The sequence below is a fragment of the Octodon degus genome, unplaced genomic scaffold (genome assembly GCF_000260255.1).
Source record: "Octodon degus isolate 3935 unplaced genomic scaffold, OctDeg1.0 scaffold00169, whole genome shotgun sequence".
NCBI lineage: Eukaryota > Metazoa > Chordata > Mammalia > Rodentia > Octodontidae > Octodon > Octodon degus.
The window spans coordinates 1618981-1645676 of record NW_004524745.1 but is presented as its reverse complement, the minus strand read 5'-3'; the positions used below and the strand labels follow the sequence as shown (position 1 = coordinate 1645676).

At 39.8% G+C, this 26696-nt stretch overlaps 1 protein-coding gene across 6 annotated transcripts in view; it reads right to left on the bottom strand.

Moving 5' to 3' along the window:
• Sil1 (SIL1 nucleotide exchange factor) overlaps nucleotides 1-26696 on the bottom strand; it is a 269715-nt gene that overhangs the window by 170556 nt on the left and 72463 nt on the right. For all 6 annotated transcript variants that reach the window (XM_023703384.1, XM_023703385.1, XM_023703382.1 and 3 more), the window contains one exon: nucleotides 20544-20658. In XM_023703384.1, coding sequence (XP_023559152.1) covers nucleotides 20544-20648 — 105 coding nt within the window. In that variant the 5' untranslated portion in view covers nucleotides 20649-20658. The remainder of the gene's footprint in view (nucleotides 1-20543; nucleotides 20659-26696) is intronic.

The following is a 26696-nucleotide window of genomic DNA, read 5'->3' as shown; positions in this document are numbered from 1 at the left end:
AGGGGCTGGAAAGATAGTTCAGTGGACTAAAGCGTCTGCTCAGGCAAGCTTAGGCAAGTGCAGGGACTGGGGTTTGATCCCCAGCACCACATGCCATACCAGCCCTGCCCCCTGGGCAGGCTGAGCTGGCCACAGAGTTCGGGTATAATGGCACACTCCTGTAATCCCAGCACTGGGTAGGCTAAAAACAGGAGGATCACTATGAGTCTGAGCTGCATGAGACCCTATAATAACCAAACACATTTTTTAAAAAATACATACACACACACACACACACACACACACACACACATTAATGAAAGAGAGAGACCTTCAAATCAATTCACAAGTACAAGTACTGAGGGCACCGACTCCAGCACAGTGGCCACACAGAGTTCTAATTCTAGTTTCCTGTGATTCTGAGACAGTTACTTAATTTTCTAAGCCTCAATTTCTATATTTGTAAAGTGGAAATAATAATGTATAGTTCACATAATAAATGAGGTACTATATTGTAAGGCACTAGTCCTGAGTACATGGTAGCCACTATATCACTACTTACAAAGGCAGTTTTAGGCTCCAAGTCAGATAAGTCTACACTATGACATCCAATCATGACTATACTATACGATTCTACCAGGCAGGTCAGGTTGGAGGGGCAGTCATCTGTGCAACTTGGCCTTCAAACTTATCTCTTCCACTTGAAGTTTGTGAAAAACTGAGCTCAAAAGAAAAGTAGGAAAAAAGAGCAGGTATGCTTGTAAGTCTAAAGAAAAGACAAGAGTATCAGAAGGATATAGACATCAAATAATTCCTAAGGGCAGGTATTGTGTTGGTCTCTTTTATCGCTGCATCCCCTATGCCTAACTCTTATAACAGCTGAATATACAAATGAATGAAAATTCCACACAAACAAGCAGGTGTGTCTCCTGGGCCTTAAAACAATACAAGCCTAACATACCTGAGATTGTTAAGATAGGCATTAGCCCAAGATACAGAACAAAGTCTATCCTGTCTGTTATATATCCAGACCTATGTTCCAGAGCCAGCCATGGTGGCTATCTACCTCCAGAAGCACCAAATCACAGAACTAAGAAAATAATTTTTAAAAAATATTACCTCAATGGTATGTCTTAACAACTACCTCCACAGGGCAAGCAAGAATGATGTAAATGAGTAAAGTGGGCCAGGTGTAAAACAGGAAGTTGTGGAACTAAAAACTGCAGTCCTCCTGCCTTTACTAAAAAAGCAACTGCTACTCAGCTGGGGCCACAACTGCCACACAGACATTCAACATGATGAGAAATAGGAATTCAGATTTTATGTGAAATGTTCTTATTTTTAGAACACTAAAAGGGCTGAACTAAACATCTAAGCTTCAAACTGCAAATTTGCTTTCTTGTACCAATAGATAACTCCTGGCAGGTGTGGCTGTAAGCAGAAAACCAAATTGTCTTTGTCAAGAGAGTAGAAACAGACAAGATGAATGGTGACAATGAAGATTGCAGGAAGCCCTTCAAAATCTAGGCATGGTTTGATTTCATTAACAAGGTTAACATTAAGTTCAAAAGAAGGGTTAGAAAGAGAATAATCAGTGTATCCAGCAAGATGGCTGTCTAGAGATGTCTGGCATGCGCTTCTCTACGACAGAGGACCAAAACAAAAACAGCTATTTCATTGGCATGTGTGAGACACAGCACTAGAGTGCAATGGGGATGTGATGGAGAGACTGTGAAGCATAAAGATACACGATGCCTTTATCAAGAGAGGATGTAAGGCTGGGCATACTGGTGCAGCAGTCAGGAAGCTGAGGCAGGAGGATCACCACAATTTGAGGCCAGCCTGAGATACATAGTGAGTTCAAAGCCAGCCTTGTAGGAAAAGAGTAAGCAGGAGATCCCAGAAGTCTCCACTGATACCATGGACAACTGAGGTATACTGTTGGGCAAGTCTACAGCCCTCACAGGTCTTGAGCCCAGTATAGGGAACTGCGAGGTTATCACATCAGGAGAAACAGCTCTCAGTTCATGTTATGCTATACCCTACCAAGGCTCCTGCTGCACAGTGCCACCTTGAGACTATCCCTGGGATCTTGTGAGGAAGCTAAGCATCTATACTTAGCTGCTCAGCCAATCTATCTCTGGAAGCAGCCAGACATCCCTCATCAACCCATATACCCAGAAAGCAGCATGGCAACTAGTACTGAGTGGCTCACTTTCTGGAAGAAGTTAAGGTAGTGCTGCCTATCCTCCCAAAGCCTCGAGGAGCATCTAGGCAACCCCTTCTAAGAAGCTAAGCCCAGCAAGGCTCACAGAAGCAGACAGGCATCATGCCCTGAGCAGTAAGCTCCAGCGGCCCAGCCATATGAGCACCCCATCTGGGCCCAATGATGAAGCACAGCCCAACTCCTGTGTAGCCCTGACCCTCATAGGCACTCTGCTCCTCTACTGAGTGTGCTATAATACACCAGTATTGTAGTGGCCCAGTGCCCATGCAGCCCTTAGAAACTGACAGGAGCTATGCTTCTGCTGCCACATAGCCACACCCTGCAAGCAAAGGCCCTTCAGAGCAGTCCCATCCTCACATGACCCAGAGAAATGGACAGGTATCCCACATGCACAGCCAAGTTCACTGCCTCCACAGTTATTGATAAACCCATTCCATGTGATAAAATGTAAGTTCGCCTGTACAACCCCAATACCCTAGAGCACAAAGACATCACTATCAATTACAAGTAAAGAAGTTACACGCACTGAAGTTCCAATTTGGAACCAAAGCCAACACAGTCTATCCAATCAACACCCTAGCACTTAACACCAAGAGAACAATTTTCATTACGAACGTTACCCTACAAAATTGGTAGGAGTGGCTGGGGAGACAGCTCAGTGGCACAAACACCTGCCTGGCAAGTGTAAGGTCCTGAGTTCGATCCCTGGTACTGTATGCTGTGCTGGCCCAGAACCCAGTGCACATCATGCTGACCCCAGAACAGGGTGTGGTGGCATATGCCTGTAATCTCAGTGCTACATAAATTGAGACAGGAGGATCTCTGTGAGTCCAAACTGTGTAGCAAGACCGTGTGTGTGTGTGTGTGTGTGTGTATCATAGGAATAATGCTCCAGATTGCACAAATACCAAATATGGAGAAATACAACGCATGACGAAACAAGGTAACAAAAGAACACAATAACTCTTCAGCAACAGCTCACAGACCAAAGAAGATCAATGAATTTCCTGAAACAAACATTTAAAATAAAAATTTAAGAAATCGTAATGGGTACATAAGAACGCAGACAGCTGGGGATATAGCTCAGTGGGACAGCACCTGTTTAGCATGTGAAGCCCTAGGTTCAATCCCCAGTACCACCAAAAAAAAAAAAAAAAAAAAAAAAAAAAGGAAGAGTATGCTGATATAATTTAACAATGTCAGGAAGATAATTCATTATGCAAATGAGAAATTCATCAAAGAAAGAGGTCATAAAGAATATCCCAACAGAAACCCTTTAGCTATTGCTTCTTAGCCTTTTGGCTAAGATCAAGTGAAAATTCCACAGCTAAAGAATTCAGTAGGTAAAGTAAGAAATACTATATAAGGCCAAGGATATAGCTCAGGGGTACAGCAGCTGCCTGGCAAACATGAAGTTGTGAATTTGATTCGAAGGAAGGAAGGAAGGAAAGAAGGCAGGCAGGCAGGCTCATTGTACAGTTCATATGAGAGCCTCAAAAGCATACTAGATCAAGCAAAATAATTTTCTGAGCTTGAGGAAACATCTGTCTGCCATGAAGTGAGCTAAGTGGAGATAACTCAGGAAGCCAGGGCCAACACTGCATGTGGTACTAAGAATTGAACTTGGTTCCTTGTGCTCGCCAGGCAGGTGCTTAGACTGCTGAGCTATCTCCCCAGTGCCTGGATTTAGACTGTAAGGCAATCTGCTCTACCACATATTCCCTGCAATGGTGTTCTGCCTCATTATGGGCCCACAAGCAACAGAGCCAAGTGACTGTGTACCGAAACCTCTGAAACTGTGAGCCTAAACAAACCTTTCCTCTTTGAAGTCTTTTATTTCAAGTATTTTGTCACAGCAACAAAAAATTGACTAATGCAAGAAAATTAGTACCAAAGGTAGAGCTGTTGATCTGAACAAAACTGACCATATAATTCAGAAGTCTTTGTGACTAGGTTGCATAAGTGTGGAATGGTTTGAAAGTGCTGGCTAGAGAAGCCCTAGAATATTGTAAGCAATGTTTCATGTATGATTCTGTTGTGAGCTCACAAGACCAGATTATTGACCAGAATGTAAACAGTAAAGACTATAATGATAAGGTTTCAGATATAAATGATCGGGGCTGGGGAGATGGCTCAGTGGAATAAGCGCTTGCCTGGCAAGCACAGGGGCCTGAGTTCAATCCCCAGTTCCACCAAAAAAAAAAAAAAAAAGATATAAATGATCATTCTGGATCAGGGATATAGTTCAACAGCACAAGCATCTGCCTGGTAAGAAGAGGTCCTGAGTCTGATTCTTGATACAAAAAAAAAAAAAAAAAAAAAGATTATGCTACAGTACATGTATGTTATATTCTGCTAAAGATCTTACATAAGTTTTTTTTATAGGGCTGGTGAGATGGCTCAGTGGTCTAAAGCACCTACTTAGAACAAGCTCAGCAAAGCACAGGGACCACGGTTCAATCCCCCAGCACCATATGCCAGCCAGCCCCGCCCCCTGGTGGGCTGAGCTGGCCACACACACACACACACAAATAAATAAAATTTTTTTAAAAAAGTTTTTTTATATATTTAGGACAGGGTCTACAGGGTCTCACTACATAGATCGGACTTGTAGTGACCCTCCTGTTTTCAGCCTCCCAAGTGCTGGGATTACAGATGTGCACCTCCACACCCAATCTCAACTGCCATCTCAGTATGCCCCAGGGGTGGGGCCTGCACAACACACTGGGGATCGAACCCTGGTCCCTGTGTCTGCCTAAGCAGGCACTTAAATCCACTGAGCTATCTAGGCAGCCCTACATAAGTTTTGTCCATATCCTGAGACTGTGTGAGGCTGAGTAAGTTAATCTAATGAAGGAAATTTCAAGGCAGTACAGCATTCAGGCTGTGTCATAGGTATTACTGGTTGTCTTTAACTTGGTTTATAGTGAGAATTGATGCCTTGCTTGTACATGGGCATCTAGAAAGTTATTTTCTGGGATTCCTTTCAGCCCTCTAGGTATACAGAGGCCACTGCATTCATGGTCTAATTAGGTCAAGCCCAAGTAGGACCAACAATAGCTCAAGCTGGTTGGAGACCTCAGCATTGTCCACATGTTGGTTTTGCAGGCATGTAAAATACAAGAGTTGTAGCTTCATAGAGGGTTCTCCCAGAATTGAAAGGAGGGTGATGAGGCAGTATGTGACAGGGTCAGAATTCCTGCAGACCACCCTTGACAGGCACTGCATGAAGATATAATGAAGCTAAATTTCTAAACCTCAGAAATTTAGAGATGATAGGAAGATGGACTCAGGCAGTGAGCAGAACCATTCCAAGAGTTATCTCCAGAGTTACTAGAGGCTATGTGTGCTGCAGCCAACAAAACCATAGGGGCAGGGATGCCTTCTGAGATGCCACCATGTGCCCCAACATGATGCAACAAGGACTTGCTGAGTTATTTCTTGCTTTGGTCTACATTCTTCCTTGGTATTCTCCTAGTCCTCCCTTTTAGATTAGGAATATTTATCCTGTGTATGTTCCACCACTGTGTGTTGGACATATGTAACTTATTTGGGTTTTTATTTTTACACATGTAACTTGTATGGTTTTTATTTTCACATCTAAGAGCTTGCCTTGACTCTCAGAGGAGATGTGGGATTTAGATTTTATTTTTAGGGGGGTGTTAAGTAATTTATTTATTTGGGGCAAGGTCTCACTACACAGCTCAGACTTGTAGTGATCCCCTGTCTCAGTCTCCCCAGCATTGGGATTACAGGCATGTACCACCATGCCTGGTTTCAGTGGCCAGCACAGAGCACCCCAGGTTTGGGCTGACACTGCATGCAGTACTGGGGACTGAACCTGGGCCCTTGCATTTCCCAGGCAGGTGATTTAGATTTTAAGGCAAAATCTCTAAAACTTTTTAGACCTTAGAGAGTCTTAGAGCCACACTAAACATATTTTGAATTATGAGATGACATGAGCCTTCAGAAGCCCAGGGTGAAATATTGTAAATATTAGATATGAAATGTCTCCCCAAAACATGTTTTATAGGGTTGGTGGCCAATGCAATGTCCAGGAGTATAGCTTTTAGGAAGCTGATTGGATTATGAGGGCTCTTATCATCAGTGGATTAATCCATACATGGATTCATAATTTGATGATATTATTGTGTGGTAGTGGTAATTTTGGGAGGGTGAGATAATTGAACAAAGTACATTGCTGAGATCATGCCCTGTGATGACATATTTTTCCCCAGCCCCTCTTTTTTCTCTCTCCCTCCCATCTACTATGAGGTAAGCTGCTCTGTACTACCACATGCTGCTCCCTATGATGTTCTGTCTCACCACAAGTAAAGAAGTTTCAGCCAAGTGAACCAGGACAGAAACCATAAGCTAAAATAAACCTTTTTCCATTTAAGTAAGTTTTCTCAGGTGTTTTGTCACAGCAATAAAAAGTTGGCAAATACAGAAACTCATAGGACACCATTAAGCAACCAACCACTAGCAAGGGGAATGGCATGGAAAATCTAATGAAATAATTGCTGATAATTTTCTAAATCTTCACCAGGTATGATAATACATGCCTGTAAGCTAAACTATTTGGAAGACTGAGGCAGAATAATTACAAGGTTAAGGCCAGCATGGTCAATTTAGTGAGATTCTGTCTTAAAATAAAATTTAAATAAGTCAAGTGTGGTGATGCACACCTGTAATCCCGGCACTCGGAAAGGTGAGGCAGGAGGATCATTATAAGTTGGAGACCAGCCTAGACTACATAATGCGTCCAAGGCCAAGCTTAACTACATAGTGAGACCCTATCTAAAAAGAAAAAAGAAAAAAAACACCTAAACAAAAGGGCTGAGGGGCCTGGGGAGGTAGCTCAGAAGTCTAAATGTCTGTCTGTCAAATGCAGACCCAGGTTTGATCCCCAGTAGCACATGCTATGCTGGCCTGCGCTGGGGAGGCTGAAAGCAGGAAGAGCACTACAAGTTCAAGCTGTACAGTAAGACCCTGTACAAAAGAAAGAGAGAGAGATCTAAAAGGGGGGATCTGAGGATGTAGCTTAGGAGAGAACATGTGCAAGACCCTGAAGACCTTGGGTTAAAGCACCAGTTCAAAACATACACACACACACAAAAAAGTTCCAAATCTTGTGAAATATGTAACTATCCATATCCAGGAAGCTCAAAGAACACCTAACATTCACCCAAGTGGGATCCTGCCCATGCCATGTTATAGTCAAGCTGTCTAAAGAGAGAAAATTAAAGACAGAGAAAAACATCAACTGAGTGGTATGTAAGAGAGACCAATGGCTCAACAGAGATTCTCTGCAGGATTCTTCAGGACTCTGAAGGACCGTGTAGGTCAGGAGGGAAGGCGTATCACATTCAGTCCTGAAAGGTGAAAACTGTCAGCCCAGAATATTGAACTCATAAAGCTATCCAACAGAAACAAAAGAGAAATAAAATCTTCCCATGAAAAGCAAAAATGGAAGGAATTACCACCAGACAGGCCAACCAAGAAAGGTTGAATGAAGTCCTACACTAGAAGCAAAGAATTAAAAAAAATTAGACCAAGTGATATGCTGCCTATAAGAAATTCAATCTACACAGACTGAAAGTGAAAAGGAGAAAGATAAACCATGCAAATAAAGACAAATAGAAGTAGGCAAGAATTTTTCTATGTATACATTTTTATATGTATACATATAATTTTTATATGTATCACATAATATACATTAAGTCAAAAATTGTAAAAGAAGACTATGTTAGTCAGCTCTGACTAAATAGCTGAAAAAAGCAACTCAGAGAAGGAAAAATTTATTTTACCCTACAGTTTCAAAAGTTTCAGTCAATAACCAACTGACTCCACTGCTTTAGCCCTGCATCAGATAGACAGAAACATTATGTAAGATAGAAGGATGTGCCAGAGGAAAGCTGCTCAGCTCATAGAAGCTGAGAAAGGCAGAAAGAGGCAGACAGGAAAGGCCTGGGAACCAGATACAGTCCCAAAATCCTGCTCCCACCATCCACTCCTTTCTTTTCTTTCTTTTTTTGCGTTGCTGGGGAATAAATTCAGGACCTTGCGCTTGCCAGGCAGGTGCTTATGCCACTGAGCTATCTCCCTAGCCCTATTCCTTTCAACTAGGCCCCACCTTCTATTTCTATCACCTCCTAAAAATACCATAAAATTATGATTATCATCAGTGAATTAATAATGTTACATCCCTTAGGATCCACTCACCTTCCAAAAATCCATCTTCTGAACACATGAGCTTTGGGTAACACATTTAAAATCCAAACCATAGGGGCTGGGGAGATGGCTCAGTGGAAAAAGCACTTCCCTGGCAAGTGTAACGGCCTGAGTTCAATCTCCGGTTCCACAAAAATAAATAAATAAATAAAATCCAAACCATAACAAAAATGAAAATGTCACTATACAGTAATAAAAGGATCAGTTCAACAAAAGGAAAAATTTCTATATATTTATATACCCTATGCTGATACAATAATGGCGGGGGATTTTAACACCCCATTTGTATCAACAGACAGATCATCTACATAAAAAAAACTAACAAAGAAACATTTGATTTAAATTACACTGTAGAAAAAAATGAGCAGACATTTATAGAACATTTCATCCAACAGCTTCAGAATACACATTCTTCTCATCAGCACATGGCACATTTTTCAAGACAGACCATATGTTAGGTCACAAAATAAGTCTCAAAAAATTCAGGGCAGTTTAGTGAGACCCTATCTCAAAATAAAAATGTTTAAAATGGACTGGAGAGGGGTTGGGGTGATAGCTCGGCAGTTTAATTCCATGGCTGGCAAGCACAAGAACTGGGGTTCAATCTCTGGTACTGCATGCTGTGCCAGGCCCATGCCAAGCTGGCCACCAAAACTAGGCATGGTGGCACATACCTGTAATTCCAGTGCCGAGGAGGCCGAGACAGGAGGATCACTATGAGTTTGAGCTGCATAGCTAGGCTGTGTACCAAATAAATTTAAAAAACATTTTTTAAAAAATGGACTTGAGGGACTGGGGAGATGGCTCAGTAGAATAAGCACTTCCCTGGCAAGCGGAAGGACCTGAGTTCAATCCCCGGTTCTGGAAAAAAAAAGGACTTGAGGGCCAGGGAGATGGCTCAGTAGAATAAGCACTTCCCTGGCCAAAAAAAAAAAAAAAAAAAAAATCAAAATCATAGCATGTATCTTCTTTGACCACAATAAAGAAGTCACCAAAAGGAACTTTAGAAATAGTACAAATACATGGAAATTAAGCATCATTCTCCTGAATGAACAAATGGGAAATTTAAGTTTCTTAAATGAAAATGAAAACATCACTTACCAAAACCTATGAGATACAAGTTGGGTAAGGCAGCACATGTCTGTAATCACAGCACTTAAGAGGCTGAGGTAGGAGGATCACTTCAAGTTTGAGACCAGCCTAGGCTACATAATGAGTTCAAGGCTAGCCTAAACTACATAGCAAGACCTTGTCTCAAAAATAAATAAATAAATAAATAAATAAATAAATAAATAAAAAATTATAGGATATAGTAAAAAGCATGAAGAAGAAAGTTTATAGTAATAAATGCCTAAATTAAAAAAAAAACAGATTTCAAGCAAGCAATCTAACAATGCAACTTAAGGAACTAGCAAAGCGAAAAGAAACTACACCAAAAAAAAGTGAAAAAAAAAAAAAAATCAGGGGAGAAATAAAATACAGACTAAAAAAGAAAAAATACAAAAGACCAATAAAACAAAGTCTTGGGGTTTTTTTTATTTTGAAAAGATAAACAAAATGGACAAATCTTTAGCAATATTAACCACAAAAAAAGGGAAAATACCCAAGCAAATAAAATCGAAGAGAAAAAAGTCATTACAACAGATACAATATATAATGAAATACTATATTGTCAATGAATGACAAATTTGAGACATTTGTAAGAAAATGGATACACCTGGAAAACATAATTTTTTAATGTATTTGGTATTTATTTATTTATTTATTTTTGGTGGAACTGGGGATTGAACTCAGGCCCTTGCACTTGCCAGGGACACGCTTATTGTATGTATTTGGTTTTTGCAGGGTCTCAATACACAGCGCAGACTCATGGCTCCCGCTTTCAGCCTCCCCAGAAATGGGATTACAGGCATGCACTACCACATCTAGATTCTGTCTCTGGCTCAGTGCAACCTGGGGATGGGGCTGGCATGCCATGTGTGACCCAGGATCAAACCCTGGTCCCGGCGCTTGCCAAAGCAGGCACTTAACCTGCTGAGCTATCTCACTGGTCCTGGAAAATATAATATCAAGTGAAATAAATCAGATATACAAGCTTAAATATCATATGGTATCTTTCATCTGAGTAAGCCATAGTACAAACAAAAAATATATAGGATGGATAGAAAGGAACAAGTGACAGATCTCCTGCAATAGGCAAGTAGTCCAAGGGAACTAAGACAAAAGGAGAAACAAGAAAGATATGCCATGTAGACAAACTTAATAACCCCAATTACTGTAAGCACTATATATTATAATAGGAACTAAGAAAAATAATATCAACAAGTATGAAAAAGGGGAGGGGGGGTTGGAGAGATAGCTCAGCAATGTAAGCGCCAGCCTCGCAAGCGCAAGGACCCAGGTTCGATCCCCTGTACCACATGCCATGCCACCCCAGAATCCCAGATACAACATGCTGGCCACTGAAACCAGGTGTGGTGGTGCACACCTGTAATCCCAGTGCTAGGGGGGTTCAGACAGGAGGATCACTACAAGTCCAAGCTGCATAGCGAGACCCTGTACCAAATAAATAAATAATTTGAAAAGAAAAAGGGGATAGAGGAACCAGTGGAAGAGGAGAGGCAAACAGGCAAGAGCATTAAAAAGAGAAAGAAACAGGGCTGGGGAGATGGCTCAGTAGACTAATTTCTTCCCTGGCAAGTACAAGGGTCTGAGTTCAATCCCTGGTTCTGCCAAAAAAGAAAAATGAAAAAAGAAAGAAAAAAGCTATAACATGCCTATGTAACCACTCCCAAGATGAATGTAAACAGCATGAATTGTGAACACATATAAAAATAAATTTTAAAAATAGGTATCACAGAAATAGAAATTATCATTAAAGAGTATTATCAACTATATGCCAACAAATTGGGAAAAGTGGTAAGAAATGAATAAATATCTAGGCATACATAGCCTATCAAATTTGAATCATGAAATCATAGAAAATTTTAACAAACCAGTAACAGGTCACAAGACTGACTCAGCAATAAAAAGTCTATGAAAGATAAGTCTAGAATTAAATGGCTTCTCTGGGCTGGTGAGATGGCTCAGTGGTCTAAAGCACCTACTTAGAACAAGCTAAGCTAAGCAAAGCACAGGGACCGCGGTTCAATCCCCAGCACCACATGCCAGCCAGCCCCGCTCCCTGGTGGGCTGAGCTGGCCATACACACACAAAATAAATAAATAAATATTTTTTAAAAAATAAATAAATGGCTTCTCTGCTAAAGTTTACCAGACATTCAAAGAAAAATTAATGCAAATTATCAAGTAATTCTGAAGAATTAAAAGGGTCAGGACCCTTTAAAACTCATTCTATGAAATCAGCAACTATCAAAACCAAGTAAGGGAGCCGGGGAGATGGCTCAGTGGGATAAGCGCTTACCTGGCAAGCACAAGGGCCTAATTTCAATCCCCAGTTCCACCAAAAAAAAACTCCAAAAAAATCAGGTAAGAAGGGCCAGCCAAATAGCTTAGCAGATTAAAGCTCCTGCAAGCAGGCGCAGGGGCCAGGGGTTCAATCCCTGGGCCTGCTGTGCCAGCTCTGCCCCAGGGGCGCAATGAGATGGCAATTGAGACTGGGCATGGTGGCACATGCCTGTAATCCCAGCTCTTGGAAGGCTGTAAACAGGCAGATCACTATAAGTCCAATCTAGTAGTGCAACCCTGAACACCCTGTAGACCCTTCCCTAACATACAGAAAAAAAAAAAAAAAAAAAAACCACACACACAACAAAAAAAATGAAACTGCAGAGCAACATCTTGATGAAGATAGAAGCAGAAATTAACAAAATACTTGTAAATATAATCCAATAGCACATCAGAAAGATTAGACACAATGATCAGTAGGAATGATCACAAACATACAAGGACGGTTCAATACATATAAATCAACAAGCATAATTTATCATATCAACAAAATGAAAGACAAAAATCATAATGATCATCATAATAGATGAAGAAAAAAATCATTCAGTAAAATTCAATCTTCATGATTTAAAAAACTCTAAAAATTAGGCATAGAAAGAAGATACCCCAACACTATAAAGGCTATATAATGTATGACAAACCTGTAGTCAACCTCATGTTGAATGGGGAAAAGCCAAAACTACTTCCTTTAAACCCTAAAACAGCTAAGAATGTAGCTCAGTAATGCAGCACCTATCTGGCAAGTGCAAAGCCCTGTGTTTGATTCCCAGGAGCAAAAAATAAATAGATTAGCTAAAACCTAGAATAAAAATGTCTATTTTCACCGCTCTTAATCAAAATAGTGTTGAAGTTGCCAGGCATGGTGGCACATGCCTGTAATCCCAGCATTCTGGATGCAGAAGCAGGAGGATCACTGCAATTTCAAAACTACAAAGTCAGCTTAAACCAAGCCTGAACTGCATTATGAGACCCTATTTCAAACGCACACACACACACACACACACACACACACGACATTGAAGTCTTAGCCAGGGCAATAAAGCAAGAGAAGAAATAAAGGACATCCAAATGGAACAAAGACAGTCAAGTTATCATGACAAATAACATGATTTTAGATATATAAAAATCTAGAGAATTCACTAAAAGAACTGTTACAGTATACCAAAAGAACTGACAAGTAAATCCAGTAAAAGCCGCAAGATATAAACCCAACGTACAAAAATCAGAATTATTTTTATATACCAATAATAAAAGAAGAAACCAAGAAAGTAATCACATTGACAATAGCTATACAATAAACCATATACAAATAAATTTAATTAAGGGAATGATGACTTTCCACAATGAAGATTACAAAGTAACTCCTCCCAAGTAACTGAGATTATAGCCATGTATCGCTTTACCTAGCTCAGCCAATTGATTTTTTTTAAATGAAAGCAACAAGATACACTAGAGAAAAGAAAGACTCTTTAACAAATGGTGATGGGAAAGTCGGACAGCCATATAGAGAAGGGATAAAGTAGACCCATTTCGCACTATATAAAAGTCAATTCAAAGTGGGTCAATGATTTAAATATAAGACTGAAAGCTATGATGGGCCTGCAGAGATAGCTCAGTAGAATAAGTGCTTGCCTGGTATGCACAGAGCCCTGAGTTCAATCCCCGGTACCACAAAAAAAAAAAAAAAAAAAGACTGAAAGCTATGACACTCCTAGAAGAAAATATAGCGAAAATGTTTTGGGACATTAGTCTGGGTCTATAGATGCCTGAACCTATAGAGGTCCGGAGTTCATACACTGTAATCCTAGGGAAAAGTTATAGGAATTCTAGAGAGTAAATTCCAACCTACCACTTTCAATGCCACCTATGGCAAAAAAAAAAAAAAAAAAAAACAGATATATCTTCAGTTGTGGGGAGCTAATGGGTCCTAAGTCCAGTTGGAACAAAGGCCACGATCCAGGGCCAACCCTGGATTTTAATAGCTCATGAAGAAAGGAGTGGCTCGGGGTTGAATGACTGTGAAAAGGACACAACCTATGTGAATTCTGTGAGCTGGACTAGGTAGGAGGAATAATGGCACCTCTGCAATATGCAGAGAGAGGTATGCAGAAAGAATGCTGGATTCTGGTATTAAGTAGCCTCTAAGTCTGAAGGAATCTACACAACAGTTTGATGTATCTTGTGTTTGAGGTCAGTTGCCTCAGGTCTAACCTGGCCTTTATCTGCGTTGGGATACCACTGCTCCTTTTTCAAAGCTCTATTCCAACCGACAACACAAGGCCTCTGGGCCTAGCTCATGCTTAGTAGAAGAGAGGCTTAGGTAGGTTGTACCTGTTATTTTACTTCAGAGGCTACATATGTCCGTCACCTCTGCTAAAGTCATTTGCATTGCTTATAGCAATGGTCCAGGGGTTAAGCATCTCCCTGGTACCAGCTCTGTGCATAACAGTAAAGGGGAGTAAGGCAAAGCTGAATTGAAATGGAGGCAAATGGCTTCTTTCAGGGGGAGTCATGTAGGTAGTCCTCTATATGGGCCAATCTTTTTTGCATATGATTAAAAACACAAAAATTAACAACTGGGATTATATCGAACTAAAATCAAAGGGAAAAACAGAAGAGACAATTTAAAGAATCAGAGAAACCAGACGTGATAGCACAGGCCTGTAATCCCAGCATTCGAGAGGCTGAGACAAAATTGTTGAGCTCAAGAGCATCCTGAACAACATAACAAGACCCTTTAAAAAAAGAGAGAGAGAAGAAAAGAATTGGAGAAAACATATACAAGCTACATAGCCAATGAAGGATTATATTACACACCTATAATATTCAATAACAGAACTTAAAAAAAATGGGGTATACCAATGAATGTCCATTTTGTATCTGTTTATTCAAAGTGGTTGGGATAGATATATAGTTGCATTCTCTTAATGAATAGAATGATTTGTTCTCATGGTGTTTGTAAATAGGATCACAAGTCCGCATCTTGTACAGCAATTAACCACTAAGAAGAATATATGCAGTGTATTATTTGTTGAAACTGTACTTTCGATTTGATTTGAAACTGTCTCATTGCTGTTTATCAATAAAACTTGGAAAAAAAGGATTATAATTCCAAATATATAAGCAATTCGAATTACTTTAATAGAAATAAGCAAAACAACAATAAAAATTAAATGTTAAAATAGGCAAATATGAGGACCTAGGTTCAATCCTCAATACTACCTGAATAAAAGGATTCATGAAATTACTGGGCTTTAGGTGCACTCAGTAGGAGAAAGTGTGCCTTACTATGCACAATACCCTGGTTCAATGGTCAATACTATACTAAAAAAAAGTATCCCTAAAAAAATGAGCAAATGTCCTCAACAGATATATCTAAAAAGAGGACACAGTCAAAAACATATAAGAAAAAATATTTAACATCATTAAGTATGAGAGAGATGCAAATCAAAACCACAATGAGTTATCACTTCATCCCAATGAGAATGGCTATTATCAAAAAAGAGAGTAACAAATGTTGGTGAGAATATAGAGAAAGGGAAATTCTCATGCAACTGTTGGTAGGAACAGAAATTATTACATTTATTATAGAAAATAATAAGGAGGTTCCTGAAAAATGAACCAGAAACTGGGTGCAGTAGTGCATGTCTGTAAACTCAGTACTTGGGAGGCTGAGGCAGGAAACTGCTGTGAGTTCAAGGCCAGGCTGGGCTACATAGTGAGTTCAAGGCCAGTAAGAAATACACAGCAAGGAGCTGGGGAGATTGCTCAGCAGCATAAGAGCCTGCTGGCAAGCACAAGTTCCTGAGTTCAATCCCTGGTACCACAGGAAAAAAAAAAGAAAGAAAGAAAAAAGAATTACATAGAAAGATCCTGTCTCAAAAACCTTTAAAAAAATTAAGTAGAACTGGCATACGATCTGGTAATCTTACTACTAGATATATATGCAAAGGAACTAAAATCAGTATGTTGAAGAAATAACTATACTTGCATGTATACTATAGCACTATTGACAACAGCCACAATAGGGCATCAACCCAGCTGTTCATCACTGGATAAGTGGTCTGAAATTATTGTATGTAATAAATATATACACAACAGAATATTATTCACCCATAAAAATAATAGAATGCTGTCATTTGCAGCAACATGGATGGAACTGAAAGATATTAGTTAAATAAAGTAAGTCAAACCAAAAAGACAAAAACTGCATGTTCTAACACACATGAAAGCTAAAATTATATCTCAGAGAAACAGATAATAGGGTAGAGGTTATTACAGTCTTGAAAAGATGATGAAATGAAAAGATGATGGCTAATGGATACAGAAGTATGGTTGGATAGGAGGAAGAATTTTTTTTATTTTGGAGACTGGCTCTTGCTACATAACTGAGACTGACCTTCAACTTACTCTGTAGCCTAGGCTGCCTTCAAACTTGTGGTCCTCACGTCTTAGCCTCCTGTATACTGGGATTACAAGCATGTACCCCTACACAGAAAAAAAATAACTTCTAATATTGTATCCCACAATAGTATAACTATACTTGACAGTAATTGAGTATCAAAAATTAACTGTGTAAAAAAAAATTAACTATGTAGTAGATTTTGAATGTTCCAAACACAAAGAAATACTGTGTATAGGTTAGAGATATGCCAATTACCCTGTTATGACTTGCATGTTGTACACATGTATTGAAATGTCACATAATATCCCATAAATATGTACAATTATTGTGTCAATTAAAAATCAAAATTCAGTCAGAGAAACTGACCAATGAACCACTGAGGTACATATGTTATGGCCTTAGGAGGCCAAAGACATCTACAACAATCCTATTACTATCTCCACAGCCCTCCATTGTCAAAATGTTTTATGCCTTCTCTCAAATTATCTTTGAACCAGACTTTAAGATGTAAACCCAAAATTCTGTCACTGTTTCATAGTACACCTCAACTTTAGTAAGGATGGTATAAAATTGGTATTCTTCTGTTCAAACAGCTTACCTTGTGCCAGATCCTTCCCTGAGTAACTTCAGACACTTTAACTAAATATCACATCTGGCCATCCTCTAAGACTTAGAAGCACTAACAGAGGTTTGATGATATGAACATCTTTACAGGCTGGGCAATCAGTGCTAAAAGTTCCAGAGGAGGTTTTGAGGAAAGCAGCACCACAAGAATGGGGTTATAATGATCATAGCAGCCACCATTCATTGAGCCCTGACCACAAACTAGACACTGAACTAAAGTACCTTCCATGCCTCAATTCACCTGAATCTCACCTGTGAAGCACAACTATCATTCCCATTTTACAGATGAGGACAGACAAGGCTTGTTCAAAATCACACTGCTCAGAAAAGCAGAGAAAAGATTTAAGGCCAGGCTTGCTGATCTTCAAAGCCCATGTGTGAATTCAAATTCACCTTTATGGGTCAGGGATAGAGCTCAGTGGTACAGCATCTGCCTGGGAAGTGCAAGGTCCTGAGTTCAACTCCTGATACCAAAAAATAAAAATAAAAATAAAATTTACCTTTATGTTTCTTAGTCAAATGTCCCAGTGGGTGCATTCTAAATGCTTGGAAAATAAAGCTAGGAAAATGGGATGAGCTTAACACATCTACCAACACATTTCTCTTCCCAAGCAAATAATTCCATGGGTTAAGTGAGAAGCTAGAGTCCCAGAGGAAGAAAACACAAAGTTAGCCTCTCTGCCCAGGCAATATCCTGACCAGGCGAGACACCAAGAGGCAAGAGAGGCAGGCTGCCTTTGGTCAGCACTGAAGTAAATCCCATGCTGTGATTCCCTCCCAACTGGCTTCACAGGGACCCCTGACATGCAAGATCACCATCTCTCTCTTCTCCCTACTGCTATCACTCCAAATGCCAGTTTCTTCTCAACTGATTGGCAAGAAATCCCTGCTAAGGTTTTAACACACATCTTAACAAGTTACACTGCCTTGTGCTTGTACCTGAATAAAATATCCTTAAAAGCTAGGGCCTTCAAGATCCAAGAGAATGAATGAATTCTTACCAGGGGGTTGATAACACTTATTTGACCAAGACCAACTGCGAGGGCAACCTTTTGAGACAAGAGTTAGCTTGACACAGCTCCAACTTAAACCACTGAAGCAGCTGCTCCCATACTAAAAATAACACTTGACATTTATTGATCATATTACACCAGTCCCAATGCAAGTGCTTTATTGATACAATCACATTTAATTTATACTAAAACCTTAAGAGAAAGGTACCAACTTGGCCTTCCAAATGAGGAAACAAAGCTCAGAAATGGTCAAATCACCAAAGAAGGTAGGCAAAAACAAGCATGCAAGGAACCTGTGTTCATTCTATTGGGGTCCACTACCTCTATCCTCATTTACCAATTTTTTGAAGGCCAGTACCTCTAAACCACAACACTTTAGCATCTGCAAACCTCCAGAGATAAGGCATCCCAGGGAAATGTCACAGTAAGAGCTGGAGAGGGAGTCTATCTCCAGACTACACTTATCTACACAGCCAATTTGTTCCAGTTGTCCATTAATTTGCATAAAAGGTTTTAGGGAGAGCAATTCCAGGTCATCAGGAGCACTTGCAAGGGCTCCAAGCTCTAAATAAAATATTATAAACATCTCTACCCCATCCCATTTTCACTATTGTGAAGGTAGCTAGCTGCATAATTTGGATTTTAAATGCCATCAGGGCAGCAATTTTTATGGTATAAGAAAAAAGATACTTCAACTCCTACTTGTACTTAGCATAGGATGAAAGATTATAACAAATGGATACAGCTTAGGAACAGACATAAGGATAAAAGCAGCTTCTGTTGATGAAAGTCAGTATTAACATTTTTCTGAGACTAGACTCAATAGAGCTAATATAAATGGCCCAGAATAATTATGGCTCTGAAAGCTCATTTATTTGGTTGGACTATTATCCAAAAGGGACTTAGTAACACACGGTCCTTAAGTAAATTCATCAGCACGCTTTTGTTAATTGTGCATCTGCTAAAGCTCTCAATTGGGAGCACAAGGATCCTCATAAGCCTCAATTTAGGGACACAACCCAGATCTCTTGAGAGTCTTGGGTGCTTTTCCACTTTACCACCAAGTCACATCAGACATTCATAATCTCATGCTATAACCATTCCTACCTTCAAGGGCCCCTGGGATCCTGTCCTCCATTGTCCTTGAAGAAGAGGCAAAAAAAAACAGCACCAACAGGATCTTAGTCAGAGAACATTAAAAGCTCAAAAAGATTCGTGACTCCTAACTGTACATTCTCTCCTGCTCCACAAAGTAGGGAGAAAGGCAAAGAGAAAACAAATGACTTCAGAGAGAAGGTGGAAACTTGCCATGAGCCAGAGGTGAACCTTTGCTGTGCTGGATCGTTATTAAATTCATCACAATTGTCATTTGCACTTCAAGGGCCTCCGGTTCTAAAGCCTCTAGCACTTTACCCAACATTTAGTGAGAGCCCTGGGGGTTGGGGAAGGTGGCCAGGGAAAGTTGAAACTGTCAGAAAACTATCAGGGCTTCTCAAGGGAAGGGAAAAGAACAGCACTGGGAATTGGTTAAGGGCATGCTGTTGCTAGGAAAGACCAGGAAAACAAGGTTAAGAGCTTTAGTGTCCTGCAGCCAGGGCAAGCACAGGCCTTAGTCATTCTGCTCCTGCCTATGACAAAGGTCACAAAAGCCCTAAGCAATGGGGTCTAGGTTAATGAAGAAAGGCCTGGAAAGAATAGAAAGAAAAGGACACAGGAAAGGAGGATAAAGACAGAACGTACAAGGAAGAAAGGAAGTAGCGTCTTTCTAGTGCTCACTACCCAGGAACCCCAGGTCCTAAGGCAAATCCCGAAATTCTCAGTTCTGCCTTAAACTAGTTGTGTGATTTTGGCCAAGATACTTAAAGGCTCTGATCCTAACTATCCCCCCCCCCTTTTTTTTTCAAACTAAGGATAATAACTATAGTTGCTCACCTTACAGGGTTCTTGGGAGATCTTAATGAGAAGGAAGCATTTAATGAATGTTTGGTATATGGAAGCTTATTACTATCATCACCTTTTCTCCAAAGGGAAACTGTACAATGATTTTTTTTTAAAGCAATTACGTTTTTTATTTTATTTATTTATTTATTTATTTTTACATTTTTATTTAGTGTGTGTGTGGCCAGCTCAGCCCACCAGGGGGCGGGGCTGGCTGGCATGTGGTGCTGGGGGATTGAACCGCGGTCCCTGTGCTTTGCTAAGCTTGTTCTAAGTAGGTGCTTTAGACCACTGAGCCATCTCTCCAGCCCCTGTACAATGAATTTTAAGTAAAGGGCAGAGGCTGGGTGTTGTGGTGGTGCATGTCTCTAATCCTAGCACTCTGGAGGTAGAAGCAAGAGGATTGCTGCAAGTTTGAGGCCTGCCTGGACTACATAACAAGATCCTGCCACCAAAAAAAAAAAAAAAAGTAGAGGGCAGAGGACTGAGGAATGAGAAAGAAAAAGCCATATTCCTCTAAGAAAGAATAAAAGGCTGCAACATCCAACTATAGATCTGTTAGAGGAAGATTTTCTCAGGCTTTGTTAAGGATCCTTCCTACTTACAATAAAACACTTACTGGGAAAAAACAAACAAACAAACAAAAAAACACTTACTGGATTCTGATGACCGAGGCAGAAGGTGAAACAGAAGGCTACCAGCAGCCCAAGCAGCATTCCAAGGGTAGTCATCCTAGATGGAGACAGGCTCTGAGGAGTCATGGTCAGGGGCCTGAGGGTACAAGCATTAAAACCAGAAAATTAATGGAAATCTATACCTGGTCCCTTTACATTGTACTATCTATGATTGCACTTGCTTGACAGATGTCAAATATTTCCTGCCTAGAATTAATCACAGGTCTTCTGCCATTTTAGGATGAATGTGAAGCCTCCATCTCCTTTACTCAGCTATCCAGAGAAAAACATGCGTCACATGAAACTTTGCAATGAACCAGGATGCTTTCTCATGTGTTACAGCCTTGGTCTTTTCCTTCCTCATTAATAATTTTCTATGAGGTTGTGAAGAGTGGTACTGACCATGATGAGGAGAAAGAAAACTAGTCACACCTGAACATGAACAGATTTGGGCCCAAAGCTACATACGCCTCTGTAATCATCTACTTTTAAGCATATTCATCATACATCCTCTAAGCTAGCAAAGTACAGTGCCTCAGGCCAAAGAGCCTCTCATATCACCTTTCAAAGGGCCAAACAAATTGAAGTACAGGCCCTAGTTACTTCAAATTTAAAAGATACAAGGGTGGAAGGACATCCTATGTTCATGGAATGTAGAGTTCATACTTTAGTATGACAATTATTATACAAAGCAACAAATATATTCAATGCAATCTCCATCAAAATCCCAATGGTGTTTTTTTGCAGAAATGGAGAAAACAACCCTAATTTATATGCATTTTCAAGGGATGCAGAATAACCAGGACAGGGTCAGAGATATAGGTCAGTGGCATAAGCACCTGCCTGGCAAGCGCAAGGCCCCCGAGTTTGATCCCCAGTACAAAAAGAAGAAGAAAGAGAATAGTCAAGACAATTATGAACAAAAGAGAAAATCAGAAGATATATACGTACTGATTGCAAAATTTTCTATAAAGCTCTAGTCATCAACAGTGTGGAACTGTCATGATAGTCACACAGACCAAAAGAAAACTGAAAGCACAGATTTAACCCACAGATGTAGTCACTTTTCAGCAAGGTTGCCAATAAAGGATAGAGCAGCCTCTTAAACAACCAACGCTAAGACAACTGAATATCAGTGGGAAAGAATGAAGTTGGCAGGATACAAAATTAACATTTAAAAATCAATACCTTTTCTATACACCAACAATGAACTAGTTGAGGAAAAAAACAAAAAAAAAAAAAAAAAAAAAAAAAAAAAAAACAAGAAAGCAATTCCATTTTTTCCAAAACATTAAATACTTAAGGATCAACCTCAACAAGGAAGTGAAAAATCTACACAGCAAAAATTGCCATACATTAAAGAAAGAAACTGAAAAAATAAAGTGAAGAAGATACTATAAAATGAATCAGCAAAATAAATATTGTTAAAGTGGCCTTATCAAGAGCAATCTAGAGAATCACTGCAACTCCCATCAAAATTCCAATGACATCCTCCACAAAACCAAAAATTTTATAAAGAAACACGAGAGATCCAGCATAGTTAAAGCAAGAGAGCCATCATAGTTAGGCAAAAAGTAAAGCTGGAGTCATCAAAATTCCCTGAGTATTGATAAACTGCTACTTTGCCTGGATTAGGCTCACTCTTGTTATCCTCCTGCCTCAGCTTCCCAGAATACTGGAATTTAGGCATATAAAACCATGCCTGGCTCTGATTTTAAATTATACTACAAAGCTATAGTAACAAAAATAGGATGGTACTGTCATAAAAAACAGATACACAGACTAATAGTATAGAAAAGAGGACCAGAAATAAACCCAATTACAAACATTTGGCTCAAGACAAAAAGGTTAAAATCTTATGTTGAAAAAAAGAGAGAAAAAAAAAAGGAACTGGGAGAAGGATTTTGGGGCCAGGGAGATGGCTCAGTGGAACAAGTGCTTGCCTGGCAAGCACAGGGGCCTGAGTTCAATCCCTGGTTCCACAAAAAAAAAAAAAAAAAAAAAAAAAAAAAAAGGAACTAGAAAAGACAGCCTCTTTAACAAATGCAAAAAGGGAAACTGGGTCTCCATACACAGAGCATTAAAACTAATTCCCTATCTTTCACCCTGTTCAAAAATAAATTAAAAATGAATCAAAGACCTAGCTATAAGACCTGAAACTTTAAAACTGCTCCATGGAAACATGTGAAGTCACATGAGAGGCAAAGACTTCCCACCCAGGACTTTTAACAGCACAGAAATAATAGCAAGTATCAACAAATGGGACTGTATCTGCATGGCAGATAAAAGTTTCTGCATGGCAAAGGAAATACTAACAGAACAAAGAGACAGCCTATAAAATGAGAGAAAATCATTGCCAGTTACTCTTCTGATAGAGGATTAGTACCCACAATATATGAAGAACTCAAAATGTAACATCAAAAAATCAAACAGCCCCCCGCAAAAAAAATCAAACAGCCCAACCAATAAGCAGGCAAACAAATTGAATAAACACTTCTAAAGAAGTACAAATGGCCAATAAGTATAGGAAAAATATTCAACATTGTTAGTCAAAAAAATTCAAATCAAAACTACTTTGAGATTCCATCTCAACTTAGAAGGGCTATCATCAAGAATACAAAAAACAGTATGTGACAGTGAGGATGCAGGAGAAAAGAGAATGTAAATTAGTATAGCTTCTATGGAAATCAGTATGGAGGTTCATGAAAAAACTGAACATGGAGCTACATTTGACCTAGGATTGTCACTAGTTTACCTGAAGAAATTAAAGTCAGTATACCCCAGTACACACATACTTGTGTTTGTTGGGAATAATTCACAAGAGCCATGGTATGGAACCAGCGTACTAAAAAAGTGTTGCAAGTGTCATATGTTCATCGTCTTTTTTTGTTGTTGTTGTTAGATTTATTTATTTATTTGGTACAAGGTCCTGCTATACAGCTCAGACTCATAGTGATTCTCCTGTCTCAGCCTCTCCAGTGCTAGGATTACAGAAGTGTGCCACCATTCCTGGTTTTGGGTGCCAGCATGGCACAGCACAGAGCCACCCACACACAGTGTCCCAGATCGAACGTGGGTCCTCGCGCTTTCCAGGAAGGTCTTTAGACTGCCAAGTTATCTCCCCAGCCCTACATGTTCTTATTAATATATAATTTCTTTAAAAAGATGACATTTGTCAGGCATGATGGTGTATGCCTATAATCCCAGCACTCTGGGAGGCCAGGGCAAGAATATTCCAAGTTCAAGCCCTGCCTTGACAATTTAGGAACTTAGCAACGTAACCAGTCCCTCTACCTCTCAGGTTCTTGGATAACCACAACAAAGACTGAAGAAGACAAAATAGCAAGCAGCAAGTAGTGAGGAATGGCCAAATGCATTCTTATTAGAAAGGATAAAAGAGCTCCTCACTCATTGAGGAGGGGTTTCCATAAAGTGGAAAACCCCTAGCTGTTTAAGTCCATTGGCTTTTTTTTTTTTTTGGCTTGGCTTAGCCCGCCCTGAGGGTGGGGCTGGCGTGGTATGTGGTGCTGGGGATGGAGCCATGGTCCCCTGCACCTACCTAAGTTTGCCTAAGCAGGCGCTTTAGACCACTGAGCTATCTCACTCCCCCTCCCCTTTTTCCATTGGCTTTTTATACAGCTTTTTATCTGTGTGATAGAAAGCAAGGATGCTCGTGGTTGCAGGCAGGCCTTTGATGTCTGGAAAACAAGCTGCTTCATTTGTATTTTCCTTTCTCCAAGGTCTCTCCCATTTGGTTAGGGACCTGTTTTTTGCCCCTCTATACTCCATTAGGCCTGATAAGTTAGTTTGTTTACTAATTATTTGAGCCCTCTGATATGCTAACGCACTTAAGTTTACAAAGTCCTGACTTTTAGTTTAGTTGGAGTTAACTATTCAGGACCTGTACTCTATCTGGCTAACTTCCTCTCACTGCCTCAATGAGATCCAGTCTCAAAAATGTGTGGGGGAGGACACCAGGAATCAAACTCAGAACCTCGCTCTTGCTCTTGTGAGGCTGAGCTATGTCTCTGCCCCAAAATACAAATTTTTTTAAAAAGTGGGGGAATCAAACTTAGTATGAAAGCCCTGAGTTTAATTCCTAAATAATCAATCAATCAAATAATCAATAATTAAGTAAATAATAAAAAGACAACTACTATTAGACAAGATGAAGGGAATAGGGAAGGCATAAGGAAAAGTAATACAAGGGATAGATATGGCCAAAATATATGCAATGAAACCCAGTGTTTTATAAAATTAAGAAACATAATAAAATATATTTTAAGAAATGATAAAACATTTAAAAAAGAATAAAGTTGGACCTTTCCCTTATGCCATATATACAAATGAATTCAGAATGGAGTGGAGACCTAAATTGAAGAACTAAAACATAAAATTCTTCAAATACATGTAAAATCTTCACAACCTTAGAATTTTGACAAGGACTCTTTTCCCTAAAGATTCATTAAATTGCCGGGGCCAGGCTCAAATTTAGGATACTTCTTCCTCTGCCTCCCAGAGCACTGGGACTACAGGCATGCGCCACCATACCAGCTGAGCAATTTTTTTTTTTTTTTTAAAGACACCAAGGTAATCCCAACATTCAAGAGGCTGAAGCAAGAGGATAGCAAGAGTCTGTCCCAAAAAATAAATACATAAATAAATAAAACAAAAAAAGGCACCAAAAGCAATAACTGTTACACCAGAGGTGATGGCACGCACCTGTAATCTCAGCACTTAAGAGACAGAGGCAGAAAGATTGCTACAAGTTCAAAGCCAGTTTAGGCGACATAGTGAGTTCAAGACCAGCACGAACTACATAATGAGACCCTGTCTCAAAAAACAAAACAATAATTTTTTAAAAGAGAAATTAAAAAAAAAAAAGCTTTGTGAATCAAAAGACATTATCACGAGGTATTATTCAGCGGTAAGCTGTCTAGTATCATGAGACTCTGGGTTCAATTCCCACCACCACCACATACATACACAGGTACACTCAAAAACCATTATCAGAGAATGCAAAGACAACCCACAAAATGAAAAAAAACATTTACAAATCACATATTTAAGAGTCTAGGGGGGCCAGGGAGATGGCTCCACAGAATAAGCGCTTCCCTGGCATGTGCAAGGGCCTGAGTTCAATCCCCGGTTTCACCAAAAAAATAAAAAGAGTCGAGGGGCTGGTGAGATAGCTCAGCAGTCTAAAGCGCCTTTTTAGGCAAGCTTAGGAAGATGCAGGGGACTGTAGTTCAATCCCAGCACCACACGTCATGCCAGCCCCGCTCTCGGCAGAGCTGAACTGGCAAAAAGAAAAAAAAATGTTGAATGTCCTACACAGGGCTGGAAGTATAACTCAGTGGTAAAGCACCTACTACTATGAACAATAATATCTTGGATTCAATCCCCAGCACAGAAAAAAAAAAAAAAAAAAAAAGTCCAGATTATATCAAGAATTTCTAAATCTATCTATCTATCTATCTATCTTTCTATTCTTTCTTTCTTTTTGAGAAAGGGTTTCACTATGCAGTACAGGCTGGCCTTGAACTTACTTGGTAGCCTAGGCTGGCTTTGAATTCCAAGCAATCCTCCTGCCTCAGCCTCCTAAGTGTTGGAATTACAGGAATGTACTACCACACTCAGCCAATAATTCCTAAATCTTAACAAAAAGATACAAACTCAACTTAAAAATGAGTAAGACTTTAGCAGATTTCTCAAAGAGATATACAAGTAGTCAAAAAGGACATGAAAAGATTCTCAACATTAACCATTATTAAATTCAAACCAATGCCACAATGATATATTTTACATACACTAAGATGGTTATAATTCTTTTAAATTAAAATAACAAGTATTTATGAATATATGGATTAAAAGAACCATCATGTATTGCTGACAGGAATGTAAAACAGCACAGCCACTATGGAATACAGTGTGATGGTTCTTCAAAAGCTATATATAGGTAGGAATTTCTGCGGACTTCCGGGAACCCCCAGACCCAGTCCTAGCCCAGGTCCGGTGAGTGTGTGGAGAGCTTCCTGCTACCCTGCGCAGGCGGGACCAGTCCCAGCTCAGGCGCAGCGGGGGCCGGACCCTCTCCCACCCCCTCGGGCCGCCCCCCACCACTCCGCCCTACCT